At 37.9% G+C, this 23,645-nt stretch overlaps 1 protein-coding gene across 1 annotated transcript in view; it reads left to right on the forward strand.

Annotated features, from left to right (window-relative positions):
• The window catches only part of LOC126184338 (protein tyrosine phosphatase domain-containing protein 1-like), a 352,516-nt gene extending 330,263 nt beyond the window's left edge, over positions 1 to 22,253 (forward strand). Inside the window, exon 12 of the mRNA XM_049926715.1 lies at positions 22,099 to 22,253. Within this exon, the coding sequence (XP_049782672.1) occupies positions 22,099 to 22,187 (89 nt within the window). The 3' untranslated portion in view covers positions 22,188 to 22,253. The remainder of the gene's footprint in view (positions 1 to 22,098) is intronic.
• Positions 22,254 to 23,645: the final 1,392 nt, after the last annotated feature.

Consider the following 23,645-nt stretch of genomic DNA (forward strand, 5'->3'; position numbering starts at 1 on the left):
ATCATCAAGGTAGTGCAGAGTAGCACAAGCTCAATGTCACATTACTGCCCAGTTATTTGGTGATGATGATTTTGTATGATTACATTTAAATGCTGCTTCTCCATGCTGTGCCATGGCAACTTTGGCATTAGTGGATCACATGGAATGCTCTTGACTGGGGCAATGTTTCAGTCATTGTAATTGGGCTGCAATAACTCCCTGAAGGGTTGCTTGCCATTGGCACATGTAGTCTGTCAACAGAGAGATAGTTTTAAAGTTACTGAGAGGCCCTACTTTGGCATGGCCTGACTCCACCTTGGTGCTGGAGTGCTGGTTGTAAATCTCATTTATAACTTTAGCACCTTACATTTCCACCCTTCCAAAAACAAAATTTCGCCTTCAAATTTTGCTGGAACATAGACACTGGTTTATTTAGAATTATCTACATTTCATATTTCCACCTCCTTTCATGACATCACATTGTTATTTGCACTATTTACATTTTCTCTCAACCACTGAGCCCATTTAATCTCATTTGCACATGTTTTACACTTTTTACTTCAAGTCACTTTTAGTTCTGTTAGCAGCTTCATCATTTCACCTCATGGAAGGGTAATGGGGATCAGGAATTGATTCTAACCTGCTTACTTCTTGCATACGAAATTTGTGTCAGCCACATTTGCATATTACTTACATGACATTCCTCTAACAGATTGAATAGGAGTCTCAAGTGCAACATTAAATCATACCTTGCATGTATATAAACAATATGACATGCTATCTGAGGTTAACATAAATAAAGTAGGCACCCCTTGACCTGTACATTTCTCTTTTCATTAATCTACATGTATTCTATCGTTTTACATTAGTGCTATGACTTAGCAAATAGTGAAAAGTATCTGCAAGTTCATGCTAATATCTGACAGCTTATCATTATCAACTAACAAGGAGAATACATATACTGTGGGCTACATTCTACCATGATCTAGGCTGAACAGAACTCACCTATGCAAACAGAATGCTTAGTGATACTGGCCTGTGTCGACCGTGTGGTTTGTGCACCACCCTTTTGCTCCATATTCTTGCTGTTGTTGTCATGGTCTTCATGCTACTCTATTCTGTGTAAGCCTCTTCATCTCAAAATAACTACTGCAACCTACATCTTTCTGAACATGCTTACTGTATTCATCCCATGTCTTTCCTGTATGATTTTTACCCACACACTTCCCTCCAATACTAAATTGGTGATTCCTTGATGTCTCACAATGCATCCTATCAACTGATCCTGTCTTTTGGTCAAGTTGAGCCACAAATTCCTTGTCTCCCCAGTTCTGTTCAGTACTTCCTCATTAGTTACATGATTGACACACCTAATCTCCAGCATTCTTCTACAGCACAACATTTCAAAAGCTTATTTTCTCTTCTTTTCTAAACTGTTTCACTTCCATACATGGTTATACTCCATACAAATAGTTTCAGAAAGCACTTCCTGACACTTAAATCTATACTTGATGTTAACAAATTTCTCTTTTTCAGAAATACTTTTTTTTTGCCACAGTCAATCTACATTTTATATCTTCTCTACTTCAGCCATCATCAGTTACTTTTCTGCCCAAATGTCAAAACACATTTACTACTTTAAGTGTCTTGTTTCCTAATATGTTTCCCTTGGCATCACCTGATTTAATTCAACTACATTCCATTACCCTTGTTTTGCTTTTGTTGATTATTCAACCTGCATCCTCCTTTCAAGAGACTTTCCACTCCGTTCAATTGCTCTTCCAAGTCTTTGCTGTCTCTGACTGAATTACAGTGTCATCAGCAAACCTCAAAGTTTTTATTTCTTCTCCCTGAACTTTAATTCCTATTCCAATTTTTTCTTTGGTTTCTTTTACTGCTTGTGCAATGTACATATTGAATGAGATGTGGACAAGCTACAACACTGACTCACTCCCTTCTCAACCACTGCTTCCCTTTCGTGCCCTTTGACTCTTATAACTGCTATCTGGTTTTGTACAAGTCATGTATAGCCTTTCACTCCCCATGCTTTACCCACGTTGCCTTCAGAATATCAAAGAGATTATTCCAGACAACATTGCCAAAAGTTTGCTCTAATCTTACAAATGCTATAAATGTAGGTTTGCCTTTCCTCAAACCATCTTCTAAGATAAGTATTGCCTTGCATGTTCCTACATTTCACTGGAATCCAAACTGATCTTCCCTGAGGTCATCTTCTACCAGTTTTTCCATTCTTATGTAAAGAAATTGTGTCAGTATTTTGCCTCACTAAACTGTTAGTTCAGTAATTTTCACAACTGTGACCAACTGCTTTCTTTGGAATTGGAATTACTACATTCCTCTTGAAGTCTGAGGGTATTTTGCCTGTCTCGAACATCTTGCACAGCAGATGGAAAAATTTCAGTAGTTGTGATGAAATGTTATCTATTCCCGGGTCCTTGTTTCAACTTACATCTTTCAGAGTTTTGTCAAATTCTTCTCACAGTATCATATCTCCCATCTCATATTCATCTACATCCACTTCCCTTTCTATAATATTGCTTTCGAGTTCATCTCCCGTGTATTGACACACTATATACTCCTTCCACTCCTCAGCTTTGCCTTCTTTGCTTAGGACTGGTTTACCATTTGATCTCTTAATATTCGTACAGCTGCTCCTCTTTTCCCCAAAAGCCTCTTTTATTTTTCAATAGGTGATATCTATCTGTCCCCTGTCAAAATATGCTTCTAAATCCTTACATTTCTACTATATTCATCCCTACTTAGCAATTTTGTATTTCCTGTCGTTCTCATTTTTTAAACATTTGTATTCCCTTTCACCTGCTTCATTTGCTGCATTTCTAAATTTCCCCTTTAATCAGTTAAGTTCAGTATCTCTAGTATTATCCAAGGATTTCCACTAGGCCTTGTCTTTTTACCTATTTGATCCTCTGCTGCATACACTGTTTCACCTCTTAAAGCAGCCATTCATATTCTACTATACAGTAGTATAGTTGATTGTTGCCTAATGCTCCCTCTAAAACTCTCAACAATCTCTGGTTCTCTCAAGTTATCCAGGGCTCATCTCCTTCATTTCCTACTGTTTTCCAATTTCTTCAGTTTTAATCTCCAGTTCATAAGTGCCTATCTTGGTTATGATAATGCTTTCACAGTTCATGCTCTTCATAGCACCTTACCTGCATTCCTATTTTGTTATTCATTATGAAACGTACTCCTATTTTCTTATTCATTATTAAACATACTCCTGCATTACCGCTATATTACCTTGTATTTATAACCATGTATTCACCCGATGAGGGGTCCTGTTTCTCTTGCCACCAAACTTCACTAATTCCCATTGCATCACACTTCCACTTATCCATTTCCCTTTTTAAATTTTCTAATCTACCTACCTGATTAATGGTTTTAACATTCCATGCTCTGACTGTAGAATGATAGTCTTGTTTTCCATGATGAGACATCTTCCTCAATAGTCCCCACCTAGGGATCTGAATGGGGGATTATTTTACCTCTGGAATATTCTATCCAAGAGGATGCCACCATCATTTAACCATACAGTAGAGCTGCATGTCCTTGGCAAAAATTAAGGCTGTAGTTTCCCCTTGCTTTCAGCCATTCCAAGTACAAGCACAGTAACGCTGTTTTGGTTGACGTTACAAGGCAAGATCAGTCAATCGTCCTGACTGTTGGCTCTGCAACTATTGAAAAGGCTGCTGTGTCTCTTCAGGACCCACAAGTTTGTGTGGCCTCTCAACAACAGGTACCCCTTCCTTGTGGCTGTACCTATTGTAAGGCTGTCTGTATCACTAAGACATGCAAGCCACCCTGACTGCAGTGGTTCATGTGCGGGGGAGGAGGGGGGGGGGGCATATTCTTATACTTAAGAATCTGGAATTTTTTAGTCCTGCATTTATTTCTTAATTAATTTCTCTTGCTCTGAAAAATATATCCAGTAGCCCTGCTTCAAAAACTCTCTGATACCACTGCCATTGTCCCAGCTACAAGTTCCATACCACCCCAACCTGTGCTGTACAATAGTTCTATAATTCTCTCAACTACAAGCACTATAAAAACCCATCTGTGATACAAAATAACCATGTGACTTCTCAGTTACAGGCGCTAACCAGCCCTATCTATGCTGCTCAATACTTTTTTTTTCAATTCCTTTGCTTCCATATCTCTTCCAACATCTGACAGATTTTCTCACTATGTCACTTCTTTCACTTGGTTGGCTTCTGCTGCTGGATCTGCTGTTATCATGAACATTGGTTCTCAAGGGATCTTTGTGGTTTAACTGACAACATCATGGTCAATGACACAGCTCGTATCCATGTGATGTTGCAGGGCTTTGGCTGTTTTGAGACAATGCCAGATGATGTGAAGACAATAAAACCAACCAAACGATACTGTTGTGACTCTTAATTCTAGTTATAATCCAGGAAGTGACCATTTCTTCATTCCCCCTTAGCTGCCATAACTCTGTCTGTAATTGAGCTACTTGATTTATTAACCACTGAACAGCATCTCGAGCTGAAACTTTCACCTCCATATTGCCTTCTTATTACCAACCCAACTATCAGTATTCCCAAAAAGTGAAAGGAAGAGGAAAGGATAGGGAAAAAAACCATACATGCTCAAACAGAACTTCAAATTCAGAACTTACTCATATTGTTGTGTAGGACATCCCTGCTGCAGAAGAATCTTGGTTCTGGCTGTCTGTCTTAGTCTTTATCTTCATCCTCAGTAGTTGTTCTGACATCAGTTATAACAGGACAGTTCTGATTGCTTAGTGTGAACTGGGATTCTCTGCTGAAGAAGTATAATGTGCAGTTGAAGAAAGACCAATAACTTCTTTATTGGGGCTTATTTACAGTCACTGGTGTATGTAGCAGTGAATATGCCACAGTTTCCCCATTGCTGTGGCCTGTAGCTGCTGACTGCACACCTCTGCTGCTGCAGTCATTGATGCTGCATTGTCATGCTCACTGTGACAGTGTGGCCATCAGTTGTTGTTGTGAAGATGTCATGATGCATCTCGCTGCAGAGTTCGGGGCGTAGTGGTCTTCTGTTGGTACCCCAATGAGGGCAGAGATATCTGGATCCTCTCATCATACTCTCAGGATGATGACCAAGTGTGGGGCTGTCCCTAGCACCCAGATGCTTAGATGACCAGCAGCAGTTCATGTTCCAGTTAAGGCAGAAGCATCTGCATCATTGGTATGGTGCACAGTAGCACAGGCTTGACATCCCATTACTACCCAGTTGTTTGATGATGATGATGAGTTGGTTCACACACACTTAAATACTGCTTCTCACTTCACCATGCTGATATCAAGGTAACATTTGGGCATTTATATCTTTTGGCTGGGGCTGATGATCCAGTTGTTGTAATTGTATGCTTTCTCAGTGTTGGTATATGTACACTCCTGGAAATGGAAAAAAGAACATATTGATACCGGTGTGTCAGACCCACCATACTTGCTCCGGACACTGCGAGAGGGCTGTACAAGCAATGATCACACGCACGGCACAGCGGACACACCAGGAACTGCGGTGTTGGCCGTCGAATGGCGCTAGCTGCGCAGCATTTGTGCGCCGCCGCCGTCAGTGTCAGCCAGTTTGCCGTGGCATACGGAGCTCCATCGCAGTCTTTAACACTGGTAGCATGCCGCGACAGCGTGGACATGAACCGTATGTGCAGTTGACGGACTTTGAGCGAGGGATATAGTGGGCATGCGGGAGGCCGGGTGGACGTACCGCCGAATTGCTCAACACGTGGGGCGTGAGGTCTCCACAGTACATCGATGTTGTCGCCAGTGGTCGGCGGAAGGTGCACGTGCCTGTCGACCTGGGACTGGACCGCAGCGACGCACGGATGCACGCCAAGACCGTAGGATCCTACGCAGTGCCGTCGGGGACCGCACCGCCACTTCCCAGCAAATTAGGGACACTGTTGCTCCTGGGGTATCGGCGAGGACCATTCGCAACCGTCTCCATGAAGCTGAGCTACGGTCCCGCACACCGTTAGGCCGTCTTCCGCTCACGCCCCAACATCATGCAGCCCGCCTCCAGTGGTGACGCGACAGGCGTGAATGGAGGGACGAATGGAGACGTGTCGTCTTCAGCGATGAGAGTCGCTTCTGCCTTGGTGCCAATGATGGTCGTACGCGTGTTTGGCGCCGTGCAGGCGAGTGCCACAATCAGGACTGCATACGACCGAGGCACACAGGGCCAACACCCGGCATCATGGTGTGGGGAGCGATCTCCTACACTGGCCGTACACCACTGGTGACCGTTGAGGGGACACTGAATAGTGCACGGTACATCCAAACCGTCATCGAACCCTTCGTTCTACCATTCCTAGACCGGCAAGTGAACTTGCTGTTCCAACAGGACAATGCACGTCCGCATGTATCCCGTGCCACCCAACGTGCTCTAGAAGGTGTAAGTCAACTACCCTGGCCAGCAAGATCTCCGGATCTGTCCCCCATTGAGCATGTTTGGGACTGGATGAAGCGTCGTCTCACGCGGTCTGCACGTCCAGCACGAACGCTGGTCCAACTGAGGCGCCAGGTGGAAATGGCATGGCAAGACGTTCCACAGGACTACATCCAGCATCTCTACGATCGTCTCCATGGGAGAATAGCAGCCTGCATTGCTGCAAAACGTGGATATACACTGTACTAGTGCCGACATTGTGCATGTTCTGTTGCCTGTGTCTATGTGCCTGTGGTTCTGTCAGTGTGATCATGTGATGTATCTGACCCCAGGAAGGTGTCAATAAAGTTTCCCCTTCCTGGAACAATGAATTCACGGTGTTCTTATTTCAATTTCCAGGAGTGTAATTTGTCAACACAGAAGTGGTTGTGAAGCCACTGATGAAGCAGTCCACTTGCCAACACTTGACTTTGGTGTAACTTGATTCTACTTTGGCGCTGCACTACTAGTTCTAAGTCTTCTTTATGACTGCACCCTGTAACATATAGTGCATAGCTAAACTATACTCTACAAACTTATCTTTAAATTTGACAATAAGCAAATTGTTTCTGCTATTTTTTTACAAATATTTTATCAAAATATTCATGTTCATTACTACACAAGTTTGAGAAACATAGTTTTTTTTACAATTTGTAGTCAAGTCTATTGGATTTATGTCTTCTCCATTAACAAAACTCTTAATTTGGAATAGAACAGAATAGAAGTTTATTGTCTTGTAACATACAATTTCAAGCCATTGACTTAATGTGGAGGAAACTCATCAAAACACAAAAACTGGTTTACAGTTTTCCTTATAATATTGGTAATATGATATACGGCACTTAATAATTAATTAATTAAGTAATTAATAATTTTTCTTCAAAAGTAGCAAACTTTTAAAAATTAACAGTCCTAAGCACTTGCTCTCGGCTGCTCAAATTTTCAGATTGTCATTTATGAATTCTTCTACTGAAAAGTAACATTTTTGCACTAGTTTCTCACATTAAGGTTTTTTTCAGTGCTGATAAATTTATGCTGAGCAGTTCTCATCCTTTCACTTTTTTATAAATTTTCATACCAATATAACGTGGAGTTTGAGCGTAAAGTTTTAAACGGTGGGTGGGGAGCATAAAATTATTTTGATTTCTGTTGTTGTAAACATGTTGAAAATGATTTACTACAAATAAATTAGGGTTACTGTGTACAAAGATAATCAACTCACATATGTATAGTGAGCAAACACTTAATGTACTAAGATTTTTTAGGAGTGAGTGACATGATTTTCTTCACCCTACATTGTGCATACTTCTAATGATGTTTTTCTGAAGTTTTAGTATTCAACACATATGGTTTGAGTTACAGTTCCATACCTTATTACTCATTCAAAGTAGCTGTGATATATTACTTTTCTTATGCCCATAGTGGTAGCATTGTGGAAGGAGTATATAGTGTGTCAATACAAGGGAGATGTACTTGAAAGCAATATTATAGAAAGGGAAGTGGACGTTGATGAATATGAGATGGGAGATATGATACTGTGAGAAGAATTTGACAAAACTCTGAAAGATGTAAGTTGAAACAAGGACCCAGGGTTAGATAACATTTCATGACAACTACTGAAATTTTTCCATCTTGAGCATATTTGCTTAGTTTATTTGCAAGATACTGTATATGTGATCCTCATGATAGATTTTTATCTAGTTACATTCCTAGGATTTTCACACAGCTGTTCAGAAATTTGAGCTGGATTTTCAATTTTTTTATCCTCTATCTTGATTTCAGAAATAACACGGCCTCTACCAGTGGCACCTGTTTCAGCTTTGATCACTGACCATAATGCCTTATGTAGCAATCTTTTTCTCGCACTAGAGATTTTTATTCATTCAGTAATTCACTTTACTTTATTTCCTAATTTTTTATGATGTGCAATAAGGGAAAAGTTTCATTAAGTAGCAAAATTTTCAGAGCATGAAGTACTATAATGTGTTTTTTTTTTTTTTTTTTTTTTTTTTTTGGCATGGTTCTCTTGCTTTCAATAACTCCATAAACAGAGCACAATGATCAGAAAGTCCTAAATCTAAACAAACTTATTTGCCTCATTATCAGTACAATTGATTAAAATGTTACTTATGCATGCTGCAGCCATTTTGTTTACTTGAGTAATATCAGTGAAATTTACACTGAAACCTGATATTTGAATCATATCAATGAATTTTGTTGCGTTTTTGGCTTTACTGGCTAGATCTATGTTGAAATCAGCAGCTATTATGACTCTTTCATTAGTTACTTTTTAAAATTTTTGCAATAGACTCTGGAATTTTGACACATATGGTTTGATTTACCCCAAAACACAAATACAAATGTTTTATTCCACCTTTGAGCATATTTACATGCAATTAGTGTCATCAGTGTTAAAATAATAATAATACAAACTTGGCCAAATATCATTAACTACAATATAATAATCCAAGATGGGTACAATACATATTTATGCAATTCAGCATCTATATTAAAATACATCTTCTTTGTTGCAGATTTACACTATCTTGCTACCTTTTTTTAAGATTGAACATTATTTTAATTAATTTTCAGATACTTTTTGGTGTGATAACATCAGTAGCTTTTTTCTCCATCTTTTATGTTATTATCAAATGTGTAATTACTATGAATTTGAACATTTTGTAAAAACTTTCTTGTGTAAGTCTTTAAATAGGACAGTGGATCATGCCTTAGTCAGTTGCCATTAAGTATTTCTTATGTTATGTTCTAACAGTCACTGCCATGACAGCCACATGTGGTCGTAACAGGAAATAGTGCAGGAATAATTATTATGAATTGCTACTCATATAATTTAAATTAGAGCCAGAGAAGTCTTTTTAATGTGCTAAATTTAACAGGCATTCATAACTGTAAGCTGTTTGTCATTAATTTCTGAAGATAAATGCTCAGTGCACTTTAAACAACTATACTGTCACATTGGTCATTTAATATTATTCCAAGCACTATTTTTGCATCATACTATGTGAGGTACATTAATGTCAGCAGTCGTAAAATAATATTATATGAATGCATGGTGTGTGTTCTTTTGGACATGGAATCTGCAGCTGTGATGTGTTATATTTAAATTAAAAGTGGAGGGGGAGGGGAGGGGGGAAGAAAAGGGAAGGGATTACTGATGTCAACTGCATCAGGACATTGTGTGGAATCAGCAGTGATGAGTGAAAATGTGTATCCAACCTGGATTCGACCCCAGGATCTCCTGCTTACTAGACAGAGGCATTAACCACTGTGCCATCCAGGACATAGTGTTATTGCAACTGCACAGACTATCTCACCACACTTCAAGGCCAACCCACACTCCCACCGAACACCACCTGTCTACATCTACATCTACATCCATACTCCGCAAGCCACCTGACGGTGTGTGGCGGAGGGCACCTTGAGTACCTCTATCGGTTCTCCCTTCTATTCCAGTCTCGTATTGTTCGTGGAAAGAAGGATTGTCGGTATGCCTCTGTGTGGGCTCTAATCTCTCTGATTTTATCCTCATGGTCTCTTCGCGAGATATACGTAGGAGGGAGCAATATACTGCTTGACTCTTTGGTGAAGGTATGTTCTCGTAACTTTGACAAAAGCCCGTACCGAGCTACTGAGCATCTCTCCTGCAGAGTCTTCCACTGGAGTTTATCTATCATCTCTGTAACGCTTTTGCGATTACTAGATGATCCTGTAACGAAGCGCGCTGCTCTCCGTTGGATTTTCTCTATATCTTCTATCAACCCTATCTGGTACGGATCCGACACTGCTGAGCAGTATTCAAGCAGTGGGCAAACAAGTGTACTGTAACCTACTTCCTTTGTTTTCGTATTGCATTTCCTTAGGATTCTTCCAATGAATCTCAGTCTGGCATCTGCTTTACCGACGATCAACATTATATGATCATTCCAATTTAAATCACTCCTAATGCGTACTCCCAGATAATTTATGGTATTAACTGCTTCCAGTTGCTGACCTGCTATTTTGTAGCTAAATGATAAAGGATCTATCTTTCTGTGTATTCACAGCACATTACACTTGTCCACATTGAGATTCAATTGCCATTCCCTGCACCATGCATCAATTCGCTGCAGATCCTCCTGCATTTCAGTACAATTTTCCATTGTTACGACCTCTCGATACACCACAGCATCATCTGCAAAACGCCTCAGTGAACTTCCGATGTCATCCACCAGGTCATTTATGTATATTGTGAATAGCAATGGTCCTATGACACACCCCTGCGGCACACCTGAAATCACTCTTACTTCGGAAGACTTCTCTCCATTGAGAATGACATGCTGCGTCCTGTTATCTAGGAACTCCTCAATCCAATCACACAATTGGTCTGATAGTCCATATGCTCTTACTTTGTTCATTAAACGACTGTGGGGAACTGTATTGAATGCCTTGCGGAAGTCAAGAAACACGGCATCTACCTGTGAACCCGTGTCTATGGCCCTCTGAGTCTCGTGGACGAATAGCGCGAGCTGGGTTTCACATGACTGTCTTTTTCGAAACCCATGCTGATTCCTACAGAGTAGATTTCTAGTCTCCAGAAAAGTCATTATACTCGAACACAATACATGTTCCAAAATTCTACAACTGACGTTAGAGATATAGGTCTATAGTTCTGCACATCTGTTCGACGTCCCTTCTTGAAAACGGGGATGACCTGTGCCCTTTTCCAATCCTTTGGAATGCTACGCTCTTCTAGAGACCTACGGTACACCGCTGCAAGAAGGGGGGCAAGTTCCTTCGCATACTCTGTGTAAAATTGAACTGGTATCCCATCAGGTCCAGAGGCCTTTCCTCTTTTGAGCGATTTTAATTGTTTCTCTATCCCTCTGTCGTCTATTTCGATATCTACCATTTTGTCATCTGTGCGACAATCTAGAGAAGGAACTACAGTGCAATCTTCCTCTGTGAAACAACTTTGGAAAAAGACATTTAGTATTTCGGCCTTTAGTCTGTCATCCTCTGTTTCAGTACCATTTTGGTCACAGAGTGTCTGGACATTTTGTTTTGATCCACCTACCACTTTGACATAAGACCAAAATTTCTTAGGATTTTCTGCCAAGTCAGTACATAGAACTTTACTTTAAAATTCATTGAACGCCTCTCGCATAGCCCTCCTCACACTACATTTCGCTTCGCGTAATTTTTGTTTGTCTGCAAGGCTTTGGCTATGTTTATGTTTGCTGTGAAGTTCCCTTTGCTTCCGCAGCAGTTTTCAAACTCGGTTGTTGTACCACGGTGGCTCTTTTCTGTCTCTTACGATCTTGCTTGGCACATACTCATCTAACACATTATGTATGACGGTTTTGAACTTTGTTCACTAAACTGCAGTTCTTGTCCATGTCCTCTGTGCATGGTACTCTGAAATTACTGCAGGAGGACCTATCCTAAAGAACACACACATGCATTCATATAATTGATTCCCTCAGGTGGGCAATTGGTCCACCTTCTTCAGTGCAGCTGCACAAGTGCATCTGACTTCTAGTGGGAATCTCAGAGTAGTGAGCAGACAGGAAATGGACGATGACTGCAGATAGGTGGTTGTGGGTGGAAGTGTTGGTCAGCCATGAGGCATGCTGAGACAGTCTGCACAGTTGTGATAACAGTGCCTCTTGGATGACACAGTGTTTAATGCACCTGCCTAGTAAGCAGGAGATCCTGGGTTCTAATTCTGGTCCAGTACACATTTTTTCTAGTCACTGTCCACATATTTTCCTGATGCAGCTGGCATCAACAATCCCTTCCCTTTCCTTTCCTTTCCTTTCCTTTCCTCCCCCCCCCCCCCCCCCCCCCCCGTCCCCCCGTCCCCCCGTCCCCCCTCCTCACCAACTTCAATGTACATATAATGTCTCACAGTTGTGGACTCCGCATTGTGTCTGTTCTTTCAGAAATGTCCAAAAGAATAGACACCACACATTCATATAATTGATTTGCCTAGATGGGCAATGGATCCACCTTCAATGTGGATGCACAAGTATGTCCTGCCTGATGGAATCTCAGAGTGGTGAGCATGGAGGAAATGTCAGGGACTGTAGATAGGTGGTGCTCGGTGGGATTGCAGGTTGGCTGTGAGGCATGCTGAGATAGTCAGCGCAGTTGCGATAACTCTGTGTCCCAGATGGCACAGTGGTTAATGCACCTATCTAGTAATCAGGAGTTGCTGGGTTCAAATGCCAGTCTGGCACACATTTTCACTTGTTGCTGCTGATTCCCTATAATGTCCTGATGCAACTGATGTCAGTAATCCCTTCTCATTCCTTTCCTTTCTCCCCCCCCCTCCACCTTCAATTTGCACATAATCATATAATCTTTGGATAAGGTGAGAACCTAGTGCACAGAACAATCCTCTTGCAATAGTGTGTGTCTCTACTATTCTATGAACATCAAAGGAATACATTGAAAGATGTTGTGGATGAATATAGCACTCTTCAGTGTTCCTTCAACAAGCCATTGAAAGTAACACATTTTCATACCATCATTCCTCCTTCCCTCCATCCCATCCCCCAGTTATGTTCTTAGCTGATCATTTGAGATGGACCACATAATTATGACATACAAGAAAAGACTTCACAATTTAGTTTCCCATAAATGATACTGTCTTAGCCGACATTCTGAATATAATGTTGTTCATAATTTATCATGCAGTCTTCATGTGATCAGCAGTGGCTAGTCGCCTTGTGCAGTCATCCAGACATGAGTCCCAATGCCACTGCAGTCCAGGACAACAGCAAGAACCATCAATATGTTCCTAGGACAACCATCACTGATAAACATCTGATACCTAATGTGCAACGAGAAGCATCCAGCTGCCTGTAGGCCCACAATGTTTCACTAAAAATCTATTAATTCCACAAATAGGACATACAAGGTGATGAAAAATTTGAACTCTTGGACTTCGTAGTGTGATTCCTCACATACTAGCAGTACAAAAATGTCTCTCACAAAATTATGTCCTCCACATATTTCGGGCAGTAAATGGATGTCAAAGATTGGCAAACTGGTAACACTGTAATCACATGTACAGTAACTTAACTCTGTCAGCATGTATTAATAGTGCTGTGCAGTTGATGCAGTGGATAACCTTTTGGGTTGGCATGCAGGAGGTCGAGGATTCAGTTCTAGGTTGAGGCTTATTTGTTTTTATTTGTTAAATGTAGTCTGTGTGGTATGGTATCTGGTGTCTTAATCATCATACAGTGATTACAGTGAGTCTTCTACAAAACATCTGCAGTTATGTACTACAAACACAGAAATGGAAGTACAATCATTTTCACTAGTCAGCTTGTAAAAAGAAGCCTTTTGCATGTCGTATATGCGAATTGTTTCACACCATTGCATGTGCTATATTCTGAACTGGTTTTGTGTGTACCCTCCCCTAATGATCCCATCAGTTAATACCAACTTAAATGTCTTAGTTGAAAGCAATGATTCCACAAAATTTCATGACTTAATTCATAAATCTGGTTTCAAGCTAAATTTTTCTGAAGGCGCTAGGGAAAACAGCAGATCAGTGACCTGCATTGATAATATTATTACTAACTACAAATTTGACATTGGAAATAAGCACAAATACTGCTTAGACTTGGGTATTTCAGATCACTCAGCCCTGTTTATTGAGCTCCCAAAAGCAAATAACCTAAAGCCTCCAGAAGTGTGTATTAAAAGGGATCTCAGTAAAAGTAAAATGGATTTATTCTGCATTAAATTAAGTATAATAAGCTTGCCTGTAGACTACAATAGTTCAAGCTCAATAAACTATGACAAATTCTTAAATTGTTTCTTAGAGGTATTTAATAAATCATTTCCTCGTAGATATAAGCAAAAAAAAGTTAATGGTAAACTCAAATGGATTACAACAGGAATAAAAATCTCTAGTGCCAGAAAGAGAGCTCCACAATGAGTTAAAATCAAACAGAAATCCAGATTTTGTTATTTATGTCAAACAGTATAAAGCTGTATTTAGGAAAGTTGTAGTGGCAGCTAAAAAGATGGCAAATAATAAATTCATACGAGAACACAGAAATAAGACAAACGCAGTGTGGTCAGTTGTTCAGTCTGAACTAGGAGCCAAAGTAAAAATTCATGAGATTTTGAGAATTAGACATGAAAATGAAATTATAGTAAACCCTGTTCAGATGTCAAGTTGTTTCAATGAATTCTTCCTCAATGTAGTAAGATCGGATGTGGATAAGACATTCTATCAGGGCATCACAAATTTGGAAAACAGCTAGAACACATCTTTTAAACAATTTGAAAAAATCACCCAAAGGGATGTGGAAAAGGAAATATTGTCTCTAAAAAACAAAACCTCACATGGGTGGGATGAAATAACAACATCTGTAATCAAGTATGTGTACGATATTATTTCCCAACCACTGTCAACTATTATAAATCTATCTTTTGAACAGGGATGCTTTCCAGAGGTATTGAAATATGGTGAGATCAAACCTCTATTCAAGAAAGGATCAGCGGAAGATATGGGGAATTACTGCCCTATCTCTCTCTTGCCGGTCTTCTCTAAAGTGTTTGAAAGGATTGCAGCAAAACAAATTAATAACTTTCTTACTGTAAATGATATAATTTTTAAAAACCAGTTCGGATTCCAGCAGGGTGAAAGCACTGTGAATGCTATAAATGAGTTTATCCAAAAAATATGCTCCATGTTAGATAAAGGTCACAGGTATATTCTGTGATCTGACTAAAGCTTTTGATTCAGTGAACTATGCATTACTCCTCCACAAATTACAGATGTATGGAATCAGAGACACTACTTTAAAATGGTTTAGCTCTTACCTGTCAGGTAGGAAACAAAGAGTAATTTTAACTTCAAATGGAACCAATTATTCATCAGACTGGAAAACAGTTCCCCAAGGAGTCCCACAAGGTTTGATATTGGTTCCCTATCAGTTTCTTTTTTACGTAAATGACCTACCGCTTGCTATTGATGTTCATTCAGTCTTATTTGCTGATGATACATCAGTTCTAATTGAAAATGAGGTATCTGAAAATATTCCAGAAAAAGCCAAAAATACTTTAGAAAAACTTGAATCTTGGTTCTATCAAAATGGACTAAAACTAAATGTAACTAAAACCAAAATGATGCAATTTGAAGCTAAACCAGTAGAAAGGAGTGAAATAAAGATAACTTGCAATGATCAGGATATCACAGAAGCAAACCACATGAAGTTCTTAGGCCTAAATCTTGACAAAAATTTAAATTGGAAGGTACACATAGATTACTTAGCAAATAAACTGAACAACTTAGAATTTGCAATGTGTATTTTATCAGGTGCCACAAACATGGATACCAGAAAGATAGTTTATCACTGCTACTTTGAGTCAGTTATTCGTTATGGCATAATCTTCTGGGGAAATTCAGCAAATGTCACTAGGCTCCTAGTATTACAAAAGAAAGTAATTAGAAACGTGTGTTGCAAAAAACGGGAATCCTGTCGACCACTGTTAAAAAATTTAAAAATACTATCTATCCCCTCACTTTACATATATGAGATGGTGGTGTTCCTATATAGAATTCAACATACACTAGACACTTTCCGTTTTGACCACAACTACAGCACTCGCCACAGAGATAACTTCAAACTTCCAACACATCATTTAAAACTTTATGCCCAAACGCCAAAGTATATGGGGTTAAAAATTTTCAATAAAATAAAAGGCAGTAATATATTTAAAATGGAGATTGGTTCACTGAAAAGATTGCTCTTTACTCTTCTGGTGGAAAAGTGTTATTATACTGTCAATGAATTCGTTGAGGACAGCTTCACAATCTGAAGACAGGGATTGTATTACATTTATTATTTTATGTACATGTGTAGCTGTAACTTAGAAATGTAAAATATAATGTAAACTTTTGTATTTCTCTTAAAAAAGTGAAAAAAGTTTCTTTTGTAAACCTTGACATGTCTCCTGTACATCAAATCAAATGATTTGAAAATTGTATGTAATGAGATGAATAAACCACATATTACATAACACATATCACAACTATTATTATCTCCATGTTCAAGTCCATTACATTTTGTTACTGCCTTACATCATCAGTAGGGCTAGCAACATGCTTTGCAAATATGCTCAATGGGACAATTGGAGGGAGGGAGCACAGAAAACAGATTTGGTGTCTAGTAGATGCTGTGGCATGAAACAATTCACGTCCACGATATGCAAACAGCTTCTTTAAAAGCTGACCAATGAAACAATGGTACATCCATTTCTTTGTTCATAGTATGTAACTGCAAATGTCACTGTAATCACTGTATGATGATACTGTACCACGCATATTACATTTAGCTAATAAAAGCAAATATGCCCCCAACCAGAATCAAACCCTCGACCTTCTGCATGTTAATCCAAAACGCTATCCACTGCATTAACTGCACAGCCCTGAGCTGTGTGCTGAAAGAGATAGTTACCTTATATATTATTACAGTGTTGCCATACTGCCAATTATTAATATCCATTTACTGCCAGAAATACATGCAGTACGAAATTTTAAGAGACATTTTGGTATTGCTAGTATGTGAGAGATCACACAGTGAAGTCTGAGTGCATGAATTTTTTCTTCGCCATGTATATCAAAGCTGGTCTGACATGTCTATACTGTGTACTAACCCATGGTCAAAACAGCAGACTATATTATGAGTAAGCAAAATAGAGTTGCTGTGAAAACTTTTTTTCTCAGATTTGGTTCTCATTCAATTTGCAGCAAAGCACTTTGAATTAGTGCCTTTAACATTGTCAGTGTCCCACAAAAGTACAATGTTTCCACCATAGATCCTTTTAGGAGTTCATTTTTCATTTTCCACTACTGTAATATTTGAGGCCAATAAATTTTCTTTCTTTGTTAGCTGCATATGATGAGCATACGTGCACAAAAAGATAATTACTTTAAAAAAAATTATATCATGCACTGTGAGAAGGTATTGTTCTGCACTATTATTATTTAGAGTAACAGGCATTGTCAAACCTGATGCTCCCCTTAATTAAATAGTAAATAATTGTGAAAACTTAGTTAAGACTGTAACATGCTGTGTGATAATAGGTGGAGCAAATGACATATACAAAAATGAAAGCCAACAATTGACAAGGGCGCTTCAAACAACTCTAAAAAAGCTGTCAGATCTAAATTTAAAGGTTCTTGTTGTAAGTGTGCCACATAGACATGATCTAATCAATGAATCATGTGTAACCAAAGAAATAAAGTCAACAAATAATAAATTTAGGGAGATCTGCTGTGCTTTTAAGTGTACAACTTTTGTGGATGCAAACAGCTCAGTGAGAAATCATTTCATGAGGCATGGACAGCACAGGAACTATTATGGAAAAAAGATGATGGGAGAAAAGATACTAGAAGAAATAAGCTGTATATCAATAGAAAAGTTCCCTAAAATCCCACTCCAAATGAGGGCAGAAGCAGAAGAAATCAAAACCTTAACAAGAGCAACATTTGCTGAAGCAGTAAAAACATCAACATCTGCTATAATGAATATTGAAATGTCATCAGCTGCCACAGCTAGTATAAACAATCAATCAGCATCATCCACTTCAAGTAGGAAAAGCAACAGAAACAAGAAACCTGTGGCACAACAGGATTTTTGGTATCCAGCTATAAAGAAAACTCCAAGTTAACAGTGTTAAATGAAAGGAGAAATACCATCGGTGCACACTCTCTCTAAGAACAAATATTGTGAACTTGAAACAGCAGTAAGTAACACCCAACCTGATATCTTGTGTATTACTGATCACTGGTGTAAGGACCATGAAATTAGTAGTACTCATATTAATCCATTTAAACTGGCAAATCATTACGAATAGTAGGAAAATTGCAAAAGGTGGTGGAGTCGGTATTTACCTTAGACAAGAATTAGAATTTAAAAAGAGATGTGAAGCAGAGAACTTAAGTATTGAAAAGTTTTTTGAAGCAGGTGCTGTCCAGCTACATGGACTGATGAAAAAACTCATAGTCATAACAGTGTATAGGTCACCATGTGGAAACATAGAAGTCTTTTTTGATAAATTAGAATTGTTGCTAAATACTTTTTACAAAAAAGAAACTGTGATTATTCTTTGTGGTGATTTCAATATTAATCTTGTAGTTGAAAGGCAACAAAAAAGGCAATTTTTGGACATATTAAAGAGTTTCAACATGTCACAACACATAAACAATTCAACTAGAAAAACAAACACCTCCAATAGCCTCATAGATAACATTTTCTCAAATATGTCAACAACTGACATAGAGGTAACAAACATAGATTTAGGATTGTCTGACCACAATGCTCTCACCATTGAAATCCCTTTAAGGTCAAAGGAAGATAAAGGCGTAAATAATATTTACAAAAGAAACTTCTCTGTGGACAGCTGTCATCAGTTCATAAATATCTTAGAAAAGGAAAATTGGTTAGATGTTATGAAACAAACAAGTACAGATGAGGCATATAGTGTATTTGGATCGATTTATATGATGAACTTTGAGATGTGTTTTCCAAAGAAACTGACCAGAATCAAGTCTACTGGACACATAAAGTCAAGTTCTTGGATGGCTCTTGGCATTAAGAAATCATGTGAAAACATGAAAAAACTGAATTCAGAGTTGAGGGAGTGTGCAGATACTGATTTTATAGGATATGTAAAAAGGTATAAGAAAATATACCACAGAGTAATTGCACATGCAAAGTTACTAAGTAATGATATGGAAATAAAACAGTCCAGAAATAAAACTAAAATAGCATGGGATATTGTGAGAAAAGAAACCAGGTACCTATCAAAGACAAGGAAATTATTCTAAAAGATGAGGAGAATAAAATGGTAGATAAATATGCCATCCCTAATTATATAAATAATTACTTTTTAAATGTACCCCAGACATAAAGCAGGAATTTTGGGGAACAGATTAAGATGGAAGCACCCAAGGCAGCCAGCAGTATGATGGCAGTTCCAACAAACGAAAGGGAAGTTTTAAAAGTGATTAAAAGTCTCAAGTCCAAGATATCAGCTGGAGTAGATGAGGTGCAAATAATACTAGTAAAGAAAACAGATAATCAAATAGTGATGCCATTGGCGCACATAGCAAACTTGTCAATGGCTGACGGTGTGTTTCCACAGAAACTGAAAATTTCTAAAGTCGTTCCCCTGTTGAAAAAGGGTGATAAGCTTAAAATAGAAAACTACAGATCTGTCTCACTTCTCCCAACTTTCTCTAAGGTTTTAGAGCTACTAATGAAATATAGAGTCACACATTATCTTAATATCCACACTCTGATAAACAGTAATCAACATGGATTTCAAGCTGGGAGAAGTACCGAAACAGCTGTACTGGAATACACAAAAGAAATAATCAGTAAATTGGAAGAGGGAAAAAGTGTATTTGGGATAAATATAGATTTGTCAAAAGACTTTTACACTGTTGAACACAGCATACTTTTGGAAAAGCTTGGAGCTATAGGTACCAGAGGATCGGTAAAAAAGTGGTTTGAGTCTTATCTGGAAAAGAGTATGCAGGTGGTTGAAATTATGGCACCAAATATCAACCAAAAAATTAAACTAAGATCAGATCCAAGGGAAATCACAGTAGGAGTACCCCAAGGAAGTGTATTAGGCCCCTTGTTGTTCCTCATTTACATTAATGATATTCTGGAGTCAGAGAGAAAAGCTAGAATCATGTTATTTGCTGATGATACTAGTTTAATAGTTAGTGATATGAAGCAGTCATTGCACAGTACTGTGGACCCTGTCCTACAAGATATACAAAAATGGTTTAGTACTAACAAGCTAACACTGAATGAAAAAAAAAAGAAAAAAAACTTATTATATGCAAATATGGAAATATAAGTGAACATGATGACCTAAATCCCACCATGGAGTGCAAACAACTTGAAAGAGTCCAGTGTTCAAAATTCCTGGGTATGCACATTGATGAGAAGATAAGCTGGAAGGACCATGTGGTGAGCTTAGTACTAAAACTAAATTCAGCATGTTTTGTACTTAGAATAATTTCAGGAGTTTGTAGTAATGACTGGACCAGATTAGTATATTTTGGCTATTTTTGGTCCATTGCATCCTATGGGATAGTATTCTGGGGAAAAACAAATTGTCGTCTAAATGAGATTTTCAAATTACAAAAATGCACTATTCGGATAATGACGCAGAGCCCACCTCAAACACATTTTAAAGCATTGAAAATTTTAACAATTCCATCATTATACATTCTGAAACGTCTGTTGGTGATCAAAAGAAATCAGGACAAAATGAAAACCAATACAGACCACCATAATTATGATACACGGGAATGTAAAGATCTCCACTTACAAGCTGTAACAAGGACCCGAAGTATGAAACATGTATGTAATCAAGGCATCAAACTTTTTAATGCACTACCAAAACATATCAAAGAGCTGGAAAATGAGGATAAATTTAAAACTGTTATAAAGAATCACGTGCTTCACAAATGTTATTACAGTGTAAGTGAATTTCTATGCTCAACTGTATTAGAATATAAAGAACCACATGCTTGACAAATGTTATTACAGCATAAGTGAATATCTCTGTGCAACTGTATGAGAATATATGTTTAAGTTAATGTGACAAATGAAATTACATCAGTGAATATGTCTGTCAAGAACATAAGAAATTATGTAATAAAAACACTTATTAGTTGTATATTGTATTAAACATAAGACAGATTCATATGAATTCAGCATAGATAAAAATTTTGTAAAGATATTATATAGTTGTTTAAATGTATCCTGACAAATCCTATATCACAAATGTGATTGTTTGGATGATAATAAATAATTAAATAAATTATGATTATCATCAACATAATTATTTCTATATTTCATTTGCATATACTTGTATTTATATTTCATTATTTCACTGGCAGATTTTTTTATTTTATTTTTCAAAAATGGTTCAAATGGCTCTGAGCACTATGGGACTCAACTGCTGTGGTCATAAGTCCCCTAGAACTTAGAACTACTTAAACCTAACTAACCTAAGGACAGCACACAACACCCAGCCATCACGAGGCAGAGAAAATCCCTGACCCCGCCGGGAATCGAACCCGGGAACCCGGGCGTGGGAAGCGAGAATGCTACCGCACGACCACGAGATGCGGGCTTATTTTATTTTTACTGTTGTTTCATTTCTATATCAGTTCCCTCATTTGGTCTCATAATTTAACATTGCTCACATTCATATTGTGTCCCTGATTGTATGTGCACTCTGCTTAACCGATTAACACTCACATTGTTTGAACACCAAATCTTTTCATTGGTCCTTTTTTTAGCATCTCCAATTCATCAGGAGTTTTTCTCTTCATTTGTGCTTGATAATCATTTTATATGCCCTTTTCCTCTATTACTGTCTGCATTTCAGTAGCAAAGAGCAGAACATTTCTCAAATAAGCATTTATATCATAGTTTTAATACCAATAAGTATATCTGCTTTTCTTGTGCTTGACTTCTTACCCCTGTGGCTTAAAAATAACTTATTTTATTTATTGTCATTGTGAAGATGAAGATGATGATAAAATCTTACATCTTTATGTTGCAGGTAAAGGATTTAACAGACTTCGTACTGGAACACGTAAGGTGCTCTTTGAGTTTATGATTAATTTTCTCAACCTAATAAGTGATACATGATAGATATCGAATTATGTTAATGAAGTGGGAAAAAAAACATTCTTAAGACAGTTTTTATGTCAAAATTATACTTTATTCATTTAGTATTTTTGAAATGTGACCATCACATTCTATCTGCAGGGTCATTTGTACAAATGAAAAATAAGTTAATGTATTTTTAATAATGAATTTAATATATTTCTATAACTGGAGCAATTCTTGACTGATATGCTTTATGCAGCATTACATGACCAAATATAATCAATAAATATTTGTACAATAATGATTTTTAGACAACTATTCTGTTCATTTTTTTACCTTTGCCCTCAGTTTCTATACAAATTATGTATTCCACATTTACACTATTATCATAAAGAAATCCACATGTACCTCATTACCATCAGGTAATTCCCATTTTAAATCATTTTCTCCGCTATTCATATGTTCACTTTTGTGGAAAAAGGAAGATCCTTGAACGATCTGAACTGCAAAATGTATTATTATTTACAGTGCAGCTGTGCTCTTCAAGTAGAGAGGTGAGAGGAAGTTTTGGCAGGTAAGTATATGGGTTTAAGGGCAAGGAAGAGCAGTCAGTTCTCAATGGTGTTGCAGAAGGAGATGGTAGGGTAGACTGTGAGTGGCATAAGATAATAACAGAAAGGTTATCAGTCCTTCATTAAACAAGTACATATGGTAAATTGATCAGATAATGATCCATAGTAACTTATTATACATAACATACATGTGTATACAGTTCAAAATTATCTATAGTGGCTTAGGTCTTATCTGACAAACAGGAATCAAGGGGCAGCCATAATATCTAATGCCATAAATTATGGGACTGATGACCTCAGATGTTAAGTCCCATAGTGCTCAGAGCCATAAATTATGCTCCTCAGTGGGATAAAATTTCACAAAGAGTTCCTCAAGGCTCAATCTTAGGACCAATCTTGTTTCTCTTTTACAAAAGTGATTCACCTCTCAATATGAATGCCCGACCAGTCATGTTTGCCAATGATACTTCAGTACTTACTGAAAAAGAAAATATGAGTGACATTCCAAATGTTGTAATAAAAAGACTAAACAACCTAGATACAGGGTTTCAACTAAAAGGTCTGAAGTTTAAAACTTCAAAGATCCTGTTTACTCAGTTTAAAATCAAACAATCAAAAATAAGTGATATCTGTATCATACATAAAAATAAAGTTATAGAAGAATCTCAGTCCATCAAAGTCATGGGATTAAACTTGGACAAAAATCGAATCTGGCAAGAACATATAGATTATTTAGCTACTAAATTAAACAGCCTAGCTTCTGCAATAGACATGCTATTTGGTGTAACAGACATAAACAGCAGTAGGGTGGTGTAGCACAGTTACTTTGAATTCATAATTAGATATGGTTTAATTTGGGGGGGGGGGGGGGGGATTCAAGTCACACATCTCGAATCCTACTACTTCAGAAAATAAATGTTGGAGA

The sequence above is a fragment of the Schistocerca cancellata genome, chromosome 4 (assembly GCF_023864275.1).
Source record: "Schistocerca cancellata isolate TAMUIC-IGC-003103 chromosome 4, iqSchCanc2.1, whole genome shotgun sequence".
Taxonomy (NCBI): Eukaryota; Metazoa; Arthropoda; class Insecta; order Orthoptera; family Acrididae; genus Schistocerca; species Schistocerca cancellata.